The sequence below is a fragment of the Schistocerca gregaria genome, chromosome 3, assembly GCF_023897955.1.
Source record: "Schistocerca gregaria isolate iqSchGreg1 chromosome 3, iqSchGreg1.2, whole genome shotgun sequence".
In the NCBI taxonomy this organism is placed as follows: domain Eukaryota; kingdom Metazoa; phylum Arthropoda; class Insecta; order Orthoptera; family Acrididae; genus Schistocerca; species Schistocerca gregaria.
In genome coordinates this window covers 414228682-414241342 of record NC_064922.1, presented here as the reverse complement: position 1 = coordinate 414241342, position 12661 = coordinate 414228682, and the positions used below count along the sequence as shown (strand labels likewise).

At 37.3% G+C, this 12661-nt stretch overlaps 2 protein-coding genes across 5 annotated transcripts in view; one reads left to right on the top strand and one right to left on the bottom strand.

The window, feature by feature from the left end:
- The window catches only part of LOC126353864 (uncharacterized), an 87779-nt gene extending 81382 nt beyond the window's left edge, over positions 1-6397 (top strand). The window contains exon 4 of the mRNA XM_050003032.1: positions 6132-6397. Within this exon, the coding sequence (XP_049858989.1) occupies positions 6132-6376 (245 nt within the window). The 3' untranslated portion in view covers positions 6377-6397. The remainder of the gene's footprint in view (positions 1-6131) is intronic.
- A 31-nt stretch (positions 6398-6428) lies between these two features.
- LOC126353862 (AP-5 complex subunit zeta-1-like) overlaps positions 6429-12661 on the bottom strand; it is a 115913-nt gene continuing 109680 nt past the window's right edge. For all 4 annotated transcript variants that reach the window (XM_050003028.1, XM_050003030.1, XM_050003029.1 and 1 more), the window contains one exon: positions 6429-6722. In XM_050003028.1, the coding sequence (XP_049858985.1) occupies positions 6635-6722 (88 nt within the window). In that variant the 3' untranslated portion in view covers positions 6429-6634. The remainder of the gene's footprint in view (positions 6723-12661) is intronic.

Sequence of the window (12661 nt, the reverse complement as noted above, 5' to 3'; positions counted from 1 at the left end):
TTAGTGTAAATTCCAAAGAAATTACCCCAGTAGATATAACTATAAAAAAGCTAGTGATTAACTGCTGAAGCATTATTGACAAAGTTCTAGATTTTGAAGCACTCCTAAGCAGCAAAGGGGCTCACATATATTAGGTTAACAAAGCTGACCTTCCTTAGATTTTTTGGGACAAGCCTAAGTGTACATTGAAAGGATAGGTTAACGGGAAAGGGAGGTGGTGTATTTATCACAGTAGGCAAGAAACTGAACTCTGCTGAGACAGAAATTAAAGCTACATGCAGCAGGATTCAGTATAAAGATTCAGTGTAACAGATGGGTATTAATTTATATTGGGAACCAGCTGTTGGCAACTAGATCAACCCCCAGGGGGTTCATGATGACTTGTTGGTATGGCCATGGTGAGCGTGGGTGTTGAACCAGCCATTGAAGTACTCCACCTTTTCTGTACTGCAGTTGCTAGCCCCTAGTTTATTCCCCCACTCACTATAGTTTATTCCACTTTTCTGATGACAACCTGGCTTTCACGTAGGTTTTAGCTTGGCTTATTCTTGTGACCCCTTAAATTAATTCCTACCATTTTCAACTTGGTCCCTTCCCAGGTTTGATGGCCATACTTTCCAAATTTGACTGAAGAGTGAATTGTGCAGGGAAAGGTAGAGAACAGAACAGTGAGGTCCATATCCAAAAAAAAGTTACTTTTATTTGCCATTATTAAACCCATCATTGGTTCAGAAAGCTGTTCAGTATGAAGCAAAAACAATCTTTGATTATTTGCCCAATCACACAAAATGTTTGACAGGTAGTAAAACAGATTTTCAGCCTAACCTAAAATCATTTCTCCTGGACTACTACTTCTGTTCCATGGATGAATTTCTATTGAAAAACTGCTGACCAGTAAACATCAACAACGCTAGTGTATACATAATCAATAAAAGAATCATTCAAATGATCCATGGAACATGTAACTAATAAACATTGTACTTGTGTATCTGCCCAGGCATGACCATCCTGACAGCCACTTCTAGGTAAACTGCTTCCCACTCCCAAAACATAACATAGTAGCCAGTGCATAATAGAGACATTGTCATGTGACCACACAGTTGTAGCCGCCTGACAGCATGATATCACACCTTGTGTCCATCCTAAAACTTGTGTCAGAAGACTGAATGGATATGATCCTGCTTGTCAAAGTGCTCTGTTTTCAATAAGGAACAGTCATTCAAGAAAACGAACACTTTGGTCATATACCACACTTTGATGAGAAAAGGAAAATGCTAACATCTTCATCACATGACCACTTTTTCAATGGCCTTGGAAAAATCGGGGTACTGATCCAGAAAACATTACCCCTCTTCACATGAGATGGAGTTGACCATTTTACCAAGTATTCTCTCAGCAATGTTAGGACACCGATCCTGCATCATCGCCTGGAGAAGCCTTTGTCTTGTTCAGTGTCGCTCAGTAAAATTGACCACCCTTCACGGAATTCATTTCCACAAACCATGCAGACTCATAGCCTGTGTGTGTGTGTGTGTGTGTGTGTGTGTGTGTGTGTGTGTGTGTGTGTGTGTGTGTGTGTGTGAGGGGGGGGGGTGTTCTGAAGAAGACCTTGTTGGCTGTGAAAGCTCACTTTCTAACAGTCTTTTTGTTTTATCTGTCTATGACTCAGCATCTCCGCTATATGGTGAGTAGCAATTATGCTTTTCACAATATTGTTACATTTCCACCCTGGATTTTCTATTCTTTGCTCACTAAATTTTGTGTTTCTTGTATGAAATTGCATCTTCAGAACAGCTGTTTAAACAATTTTGTGTTTTGTTGGAATGGATAACCAGGAATACAGCTCCATCATTAAAACCATTTTTCTTGGATTGTTAACACAAAGCATTTCAATGTCGGTGGTGGTTGGTCATATGAAGGACGTCCCAAAACTACAATCAGTATGAAAATGTTGAGAGCAAGCATAGTTCATATTTGAACTATCTGTGATTACAGAGCTGCAAAATAACTAATATTATACGTGAGGTAGCTGTGCAGCATACTGCTTATTTGCTGAATAGAAATGCTCACCAAATAGTAGAAAAATTTAGCAGGACTGTCATAGCAAAGTGGAAGTTTTGAGACAGTAATGTTCATTCCAGTGGCCAGGACAACATGGCGTAACTAGCTTTTGTAACACTATGCACAATATGTAAGAAGCAAGGAAAATCCATAGCAGTGAGGAGATTGTCACAATAAATTTAGGCTGATGTAGCACTCTGTAACAAAAAGACAGTCAAGTTTTATTTGTAGCAGGGTCAACAGAGATTAACGATATTACAATGCAAGACATAGTCTTGGTTAGAATCGAAAGCAGTATTGTGGCAGAATCCTGTGAACAATCTCAGTGCAGTGATCCATGTGGTGGTCAGAAAGTTCTTGCTGGCAGTCATATGGGGCAGCCATCTATTGCAGACAGTGCCCGACTGGGTATACAAAAATGCATCAATTAGTGTATCATCACTCATTGCATTTTATATGAGAAATCAACTATGAGAAGGCTTCATGTAGTATGGTCAGCACATTTGTTGAATACTGACAAAAGGCAAATATGAAAACCAATTTCTCGGTTTGTTTAGACCATTTAAAAAAAGAATCCCACAGATTTTTTATCAACGATGCGTGATGCAGGTCAGATATAAATCATTTGCTCCGTGCCAAAAATCAAGCAACAGTGAAAACAGTGAAAGATAATGACACTGCTCCAAAAAAGATGAAGTTGGATTTCATTTGCTAGAAATGTTAAAATGTGTTTTTCTGATAAAGAGATTCTTATTGGTGCAGTGTTAAATCAAATTGTGACTACTTCACTAGACTTCAGGTTCCGCTTGATGAAAAACAATCGCAAAGAGTGCCTGGATTGCAAAGAAACAAAAATCAAGACCTGCATTTTGTAAAATTACTTTCTTCACTTTGGCACTGGAATTGTGAGTAGTTTTATCTGAAATATTAAGTCTATTAGTTTCACTCTGAAAACCATACTCTTGACCATAGCCTGTAACTAAAAGTTCATCATATATAATGGTCTGCATTTACTATTCTCACGAAAGTTAATTTTCTCTTATTCAGATTATTTTAAACTCCAAATTGCATGGCACTTGTTCTTGAATGCCCACGCACAGTACTAATCACATGTTCAGCATCCACATTTTGGATTAAGTTTGAACATTCAATACATCATAGAAGATTCAGATCATTATTGTTACTATGTGGGACATTTATTCCAGTAAAACTTGAGTTTATGGGTAACCACCAATTACCACATCAGCACTTTACTGTCCTATGTTTCTTAACCTAAGAGCCTGTTCACCTTGTAATTCCCTGGGTTCATGGCTTGAACTGCTCTTTAGCACTCTGACTTCTTAAGTCAACCTCATCAAACCTATAACCCTATTTTAGCAGCCCCACATATTCCTTCCATGCCTGCACTTTCAGTACATACCCACTCTGAGAAAGTTCTGCCAATACTTAACTAATGGTGTCTCACATTGTCACTCATAATTCCAGTTCAGAACAAGAACTCTAGGACAACAAGCAGATCTCAAGATAAGTGTTCAGAGTTACACCATCCATACAGACTGCTTATATTCCACTGATATTATGATAGCAATAACTTTACTTATATACATTTTCATTTCTAGAAGAATATGTTTTGTCTCAAAGGGATTGGAATATTTAAGTGTCACCTGCAATGAACAGAAATGCAACACTGAGTGTAAACTACTTGTTGTTTTGTGCCCCATTACCATCAATCGGATTTAAATGAGCATGATGTGAAGGATGCCTGGTTACACACTGTCCTATGCCATTAGCCAGTTTGTTCACATGGTAGTATAAAGTTTTTGGCTTGTACTGTGCTACAAGTTCCATTAACTCCACCTTATTCATGCTAGATGCAACTTTATATGGTACCCGAAGTATAATATACACTTACCTCCACTGCACTGTTACAGTTTTATTCATCACAATAGGAAGGTATGACACTTTTCTGTTACTGTTGTTGAATTTGGAGGACTATTTTGCGGCGGAGTATTCGAAAACCACTTCATGAAAACTCTGGCATTCATTTATTCATGATAGGTGCTTTGCTGCCTGGAACAGAACAGCAATAAAACGTTTTGAATGAAGCAGCAAGCAGAGCCATTGTGAAGGATGATTATGCTGCCGCCCTGTCCTCACAGCGTTTTTTTTTGTTCCTTGTGCTACGCAGTCTGTCCACCCCTTTGTGAACATGTCACATGTGTTAATCCCAAGTCAAACAATGTCTTTGACTGCACTCCTCATGGCAAACAGATATCAAACTCTCCAGGCCAGTATGTCACTCCTCTCGATGATAAATGTCTGAGAGGAAATCATCTTGTGCCATAAACCAATCTCTTGAAGACAGTTTTGAAGTGATAACCAATTCCCCGTGCACAGGTCTGTTTCTTTAGGCTGAAAAGCAGTTTATTTAAAGTGGGGTACTATTTGCACTGATAATATGCATACAAATGCATCCATCTTGGTTACCCTTCTGTCGTAACTTCTTTTTTTGCCCAGGATTTCTACTAAAGAACAAGTTAATGTTGCTTAATCATTTCCTTCTCCTTCCCAGCTCTTAGTACTATAGATTGATGAATGCTAAGTTCTGTCCATCACTATTGCAACATCTAAAATTGTACTGCCAGTATTGCACTCAATTTTGAAATAACTGTGCACAGAAAACACAAATTTGTGACCTTGTGGACAGATTGAAATTCCCCTTCCAAAGCTTAATAACTTTGCAGCTGGTGAATGTTTTCTTGGAGACCTCTTCTGTTGTGAATCTCTTGTTAAGACAGGCTGCACTGTTTTTATTAAAGCAATGCCAACATAAAACACTTATTCAATACACCTTATTGCAGAACATTTCAACACCAAAAAATACCACTTCACTATGAGAACTGATTAACATTCACACATCTGTTGCATGGCAACACGGGTTCTTTTCCAACTGAACTGTTGGCTGCGTGGTGGGAAAGGCAGCTTGCCATTGGTGTCACATCCATTCTTGTGAGCCAAATGCCAAAAGCTGCAACTAATTTTGAGCACACTATATCTTCAGTTTTATAATGCCTCTTCTTGCAAAGCAGTTGGTCAAAATCTGGAAGAAAACAGTACTTGAAGATGTGCTAGATTTCTTAAGAATTCTACAGATTACATGTGGGTTTCTGTGCAGTCCTTTCACAAATCCTGTAAGGTTTACATTGTTTTCTCTTATGTCAGTGTGTGCAGATGAAAATAAAGGTGTGAAATTATAGGTGAACAGGGGGCCTCGTTAAGTCAGCTAGGATATGGGCACCTGAACGGATTTTTTTAAATGAAAGAGTTGGTTAAAAGATAGTAAACTCACTATATTCCGTATATGGGATACACCTACGTTGGTTTGTTGATGCCAATAGCCTGTCACAGCATCAATTTAAGTGTCAGGACAAAGTCCGAAAAAGAAAAAAAGTGTAAGAGAGATTTCATGTCTTTACCAGTTGATAGCTGGTGCCAGAGAACGTCCAGCAGTTAAACTGTGGTTTACCTCCCATGCTCCCAATTAGCTACATACAACGAAGTGTAGTAGGCCTGTTGGACAAACAACCTTTGCTGAAGTGACAGTCCAACTTGGCATGCAGGCCACAATGAATTGTATTTGCACATTACAGAAGAATATTAAAATGCAAAATCATAAATAAAATAAAAAAAATTTCAAACGCCAATCAGACTGGCTACGCAACCTGCACAAAAGCAGCTTATTAACATGTAGGATTAGTTGAAATACTGATATTGCTGTCTGGAGTGGTCCATTGCTTGAAAGCAAGTTGCAGTAATTTTTTTTATCTATACTGCCTACGAGTAGCTGGATTTATATCGGGTGTTTCTCTCCCAATCGCTGTGTTTCCAGGAAAACTTGTTTCAATATTTATCTACTTATTGAAAGACTGCTAGTCACTGACTAAACAGTATTTGAATTAGTGGCTTTATTTCACTTGCAGAACTAATGTGTATTCATATATTTCAGGCACCAAGTTACTTGCTCTTTTGTAATTTGTTGTATCTTACAATTGTGTATTTTCGTGTTGCAGGTCTTAATAAAAAACTACACTTGGTTTACAAAGATGAGAAACAGTGGCAGAAACTTCAAGAAAATCTTCTGTTAATAGAGAGGCTACAATTTCAAATAGATGTATTTGATCTGATTTTATCAGAAATGATACCACAGATTTTGTCGATGGATCCCAACACTAAGAATTTTCAAATGATGCTGAAAGTTGTATGGGCAGTGACAGATTTTACAAGACTTCCTATTCCAATATCCATAATTCCTTGAAACAGTAGCCTTGTGATAATTAGCTAAGGAGTAATTAACACTAAACAGTCAATTAAAATCATTCCACAAAATTTATTAACAACAAATATTTACATTAACTTCATTTATTACAATAATTCCATTAATTGTCCATTAATCATTTTAATGAATATAGACAAAACGAAAGTACAGAATCTGCTATTAATCCTACATGAAACAACCTAGACATCTACAGGTAAAATATAAAATAAGAAGCCATCAGTCTCTATATGCAGATCACTATTCCATGAATTGAGTCAGGACTCGCACAGCTGCACTCATTGCTTGGCTACCATCGTGCGATGCTGACAACACGGCACGAGCAATGCTGTAACATGTTTCTAAGATGAGATTTTACTGAACAGTAAAGAATACCTGGAGACAAGGTTATTTCAATTATAAAAGAAAAAGCACTACAACATAGTTTTATAAAAAGTGTACAAGCAGTTAAATATGGTAGTATAATTCAGTTTTCAGTTACAGATTTGTGGCGTCAGTACTTTCACTAGAATTTAAAAGCAAATTAATGTAAGCTGCAGTACAAAGATAGATCACTGTTGAATTGAAATTTGCCAGGCGGAAAGCTAAACTAAACACACACAAATCTTCAGTAAAAATATTGTGTTCTACAGGCTGTTACACCTTACATTCTTTATTATGAAACAATAGAGACTGGATAGGTAACCACTTATCTGTAACTTATTGATTGAAGTGCATAGAAGCATGTAACAGCACTGACACTCCACTTGCATTTGAAATACCACTTTAAGCTACACCGTATGCAGTTGTGGACCTGTGGCAAATGGACACATTCTGCTGTGGGAAACACCTCAGGTCCCAAGAAAGTAACAGTATATAAAATGATGTCAATTTTGGTTTCCACAAGAAGCAAATGATCTTTCATGCAGCTGTTAAAAATGGTCAGTGCACCGTCACACTACCATCTGGCTGTTTTGAATTTGAGCTTAACATATATATTGTTCCTCAGCAAGTCTACAATATCATTGTATACAGGTTCTTGAGCAATACCAAGTGGTTCACCATTATATACATACCATGATATGCATTGACTTGATTTTAGCCTGTTATCTTATTAGTCAAAGCCATCTGTCTTCATCTGTACTGATTAGTGCAGATTTTTTCTGGGTGTTCAAATGATATAGCAGATCCAGCGTGTTTTTAAACCACTGACAGTTGTGTGGCGGCAGCAGCAGAGCTAATGCCATACCTGGCCTACAGGCATTATCAAGCAGTGACACACAGTTCAACACCCTTGAGATATATATATTAGCACCATGACCAAAGTGTTTACTATATTTATCATCCAGTTTTGTACAACTTAAGACATTGCTTCTATCATCTGTGAAACATTGGTGTGTGTGTGTGTGTGTGTGTGTGTGTGTGTGTGTGTGTGTGTGTGTGTGTGTGTGTGTGTGTAAAGACTTCAGTGGCACACTGTCATGTCACATAATTTTGTTGTATTAACCACTGCTGTATTGATATTCTTCATAGAGATATTAGTATATTATATATTACACAGCTTAAATTTGTGAAGTTGTCAAAATTTCTGAATTCCTTGAAATGTCAGCAAACATTCCTGGTTGTTCAGATGTAGATGATAGTGACTTTGCATGCCTGGTTGCAGAATGACTGTGATGATGAAGTGGGCAATAAAAGTGGCATTTAAGGGGAGGAAATAATGCCTCATGTGGGGCAACGGACAGCTGGAAAAAGTTAATGGTTCACATAGAGTATCAGCCGGAAATAACTTGAGATGAACTGATATTAGTGAAATGTCTACATGATCATGCAAGTTCGAAATGAAAGAAACTTAAACTCTGTTTACTGAAGTAGTGTGTTAGTGTCTATAAAAACTTTGTGTATTATGTTGAGTTTTTGCATTTATTAGAATATTTCCAGGTAAAGGACGTTTTTGTGTACTCCACTGAAAAGTATCTGAAGAGCTGTTGACCCAAATGTTTTGGCAAACTAACATGCAAAAGTGCTGCTGGTGTAGCTCCAGAGGCATTTGAATGGTGAGCAGAGAACCTGTGTTCAATTGCCAAGAACATTCACACATTTTTCCACGTTTTGAAACTGGTAGGAATATCAGGGTTAATAAAGTAAGTAAATCAATACAAAACAGTAACAAGGTAAGCAAATAAATGTCTCAAATGACTTGGATTAGTAAACAATTACAAATTTCATCCTGGTCACCTTACAACGTCTCTCTAACTCACTCTGTTATATATTCTCCAGTATTCAGAGAAAACAGACTTGGTTTTCATTTAAAAAAATTCATTTATTGAGTATTAATTTTGATGCATACCATGCATACAACAACACTGCCTGAAAAACTGGTGATGGAAAGCTCATACAGTTGTGCAATTTCTGCTGAGCCTCCAGAAGCAGATTGCAAGTGAAGCTCTCGCGCCCCCCCCCCCCCCCCCCCAAAAAAAAACAACAGTTTTTAACTTGATGATAAAAATTAACATCACATTGTTGGCACACATGTTGCTGGCAGTATTACCTCTACCATGCAAGTCGGCTGATCCTCCCATCTGTAATGACAGTATTAGCTTGCCCATCCCAGGAATTGAATATCAGACCGATTGACCTCTCCGACATCCAAAGAGCTAAATTAATCATTTGTTCCTTACAAGCAATAGAGAACTTCAGACAACACGACAACATTTTTGCAGACACTGTGATGGGGTGTTGTTATGTGTGTACTACCAACTGCAACAAGGGATCATTTTTCTCCATTAAGCTACAGTATGTTAAATGCTTGTCTTCAGAGCACTCTTACTCGAAATTGTTTTCATATAATGAGGTGTAAAATTTTAATTCAATAATATAAGGGGGCAGTCAAATCAAAATTGGACACCCTCATAATGGGCTCAAGTAATACTTCCATTCAAAAGAAATCACCATATGCCATTTATCTCAGTGGGAGAGGAGACTATCAATTCTTGTTTAGCAGAATGCAGTCAGCTGCTGACAGATCCACAACTGTACCCACTGTTGCACTTCCTAGATTGACTGAAACCAACATCCACAAACATCTCTTCAGGTGTAAGGATCACATGACGAAAGATCCAGGCTGTACAGAGGGTCCCAACCAAATCGCTCAACCATAGCCTTTGTCCAAATGACAGTGTGGGGGGCAGGTGTTATATCGTGCATTACAATGATTGTGCCCAACAGCATTCCTGTCCTTTTTGACTTTGTTGCGTTGAGTCAAAACATCTTTGAACTTTTCATTTTAGATTGTATACAAGTGACCTGCCAAATATCTATATCTACAAATCACATTTAAGCAGAGGGTTCATCGAACTACCGCCCAATTCTCTATTATTCCAATCTCATATAGCACGCAGAAAGAATTAACACCTATAGCTTTCTGTACAAGCTCTGATTTCCCTTATTTTATCTTGGTAATCGTTCCTCCCTCTGTAAGTCGGTGCCAACAAAATATTTTCACATTCGGAGGTGAAAGTTGGTGTCTGAAATTTCGTGAGAAACTTCCGTTGCAACAAAAAACGCCTTACTGTTAATGATGTCCATCCCAAATGCTGTATCATTTCTGTGACACTCTCTCCCATATTTTGGTAATACAAAATGTGCTGTCTTTCTTTGAACTTTTTCGATGTACTCCGTCAGTCCTATCTGGCCAGGATCCCACACCGTGCAGCAGTATTCTAAAAGACGACGGTCAAGTGTAGTGTAGGCAGTCTCCTACAGTTGGCTGTGTCCGAGGCCTTCCCTTTGTGAGAGTAAGAGGGGGTAGAATATTGATGGTATGGCAAAAAATTGGAAAAAATGAGTTTAAAATGTACAGTACAGCACTTAGTGATTAATATACAACACTCAACTAGTGTCAAATAGGCTGAGCAGACATCCCAATTTTGCTGGGAAGTCCCAGTTTTCGCATAAATGTCCCAGTCTCCTGAGAAAATCATTTGGGACACATAATTGTCCTGGTTTTTAATTGAAAAACAAAATGCGTGCAATAGTGTGAGTTTTTCAATTAATTAAATATTTATGAAAAAAATCTTAAAAGCAGAATGTTACAAAAATATATATTTTTACAATATACATCACATTTGGTTTAAGTCGATTTAAACCTAATGAAAGAGCAACAGATTTGTTGGAAAGAAAAACAGGTATAATCTACCACCGCCCCTAACTTGCCAAACTTCCACTTAATAGCCTTGTACACAAAGGAGCATCACAGCCATTTCTCTTAATGAAACTACATCCGTATGGAAGTTAATTTTGTGGAGGATTTGAGCAATGTGGTGTATGTGTTCGCATTGTTTATTGTTTGGCATGTATACACGCTTACCCTAACAGTCTGCTGTCAAATGAGAGAGCTGTACATTGTTGGCAGATTTCACTTACTTAATGATAGAAAATCGTGTCTACCGATTTTTGGAGCAACTGGCAATGGTTTTGGAGCAACTGGCAATGGTTCCTACTTAGAAGTGAAAGTTGATAGGTCAGTTCTGCAGACAAAGTTACTAGCTAGTAGACAGTGAAAGTGAATATTAAACTTGAAAAGTATGATGCCTGGCAAAAATGCCCAAGGGGAGTGTTCATTTAATGAAATGTTAAAAAAAAAAATCCTGTGACATAAACAATCACCTCCAAAGGAAGCATCATTGCCATCTACAAGTAGCTAGAGATGAAATCTTTTTTTAATACAGAAACACTCCAGGAATGCCATCTCTCACAATCAACTCAAATGACTGTACTATTACTTTGATTCAGAAGCTTTTCAAAGGGCTAATTATTATTTTTGTGCTAGAACTAAAAGTGAAGCAATTGTAGTTAATTTGTTTGCCCCCACTTTTACTCCTACAGCAACAGCTAATGAATTACAAAAAGCAAAAAAATATTTCTATAATGACTGATGCATCAAATCAAGTTCTATTAGTGGTTCAATATAACATTCCTGGTTTCAACATAAAAGTCAGAATGTTGGATATTAGAAATGTTCCAAATGAAATGGTTGACACATCACAATCAATAATTTTGAGAGAACCAACCATAATGCCATAAAGAATGTTTATCAGAAATTTCAAGCAAAATTAAATAAATTATTTGTTGGTTTTAGCTGTGGTGCTTTGTTTTGGTACAGTAGTGTCCAATCAGCAGCAGATGGTCAGCTGATTGATACTGAGGTGATTTTGGTCAAAATTTACAAATATTTTGAAACGTACACTGTTGTGCCTTAAAAGAATTCTGAGTGTTAATTGGTGTTGAATACTAGGATCCTGTTAAATAACAGCAAAACAAGTTGGCTCTCTCTTCTTTCTGCCTTTCAGAGAGTCCTGGATATTTCTGAAGGACTTAAGTCATACTTTTTGCCCCCTGACAGCTGTCCTCAAATTTTAATTTCTTCTCTAATAGCACTTCCCCAGTATAGTTGAGATTTTTAGCAGACCAGTCAGAAGTTTGTCTGCTACCATTAAACAAATTGAGAGTCAAAATATCTCTCCCACTGAAACTTCCAATTTTATACAAATGCTAATTTCCAGAAAGGTCAACAGATTCAAAACTCCCAAGTCGGTCCATTTGATGTCCTACCCCCTTAATGAAATGTTGTGGAAGATGGAATTATTATAGAAAAAAGACTTCAGCATTTTTTGATGACTCTGAATTACGTAAGAAGTGTATTTTATGTCGGTATTGAGATATTCTGAATGATCTTGGATTCGTTGCAACAATCTGCTCACTGGACTGATGTTCAGGATTATAGTGTTTACCTGTCTGCTTTCAATGAGAATTCACTAATCAGTGAGTTTGGACATATTAAGAACATAATGGAAAAGCATATCAAAGATAGAGATGGACTACAGTATTTGGAAAATATAGAGAAAATTATTAATTCTGCATTGTGTCAACCAGATACAAGTGCTGCAGCAGAAAGTGTTTTCAGTTTGATTAATATGTATTGGCACGATGAAAAAGGTCATGCTGTTATTACTGTGAAAACTCATTGCAATCTATCTTGTACAGAATTTTATGATTATCTTCTTTCTGATGAGGAACTGCAAGGATCAATTCATTCTTCTCACAAATACAGCAAAAGTAAACCTACTACACATGGTAGAATATGTGTATATACTATTGTAATAAAGTATGTATCAGTTTCTTTTTTTATTTCTGAAGAAAATCGTGTCCCAGTTTTTTCTCTTTGAAATATGGTCAACCTAGTTTTAAACTGTAACATTACCTTTTTTTCCCTTCTTCTCTTCACAG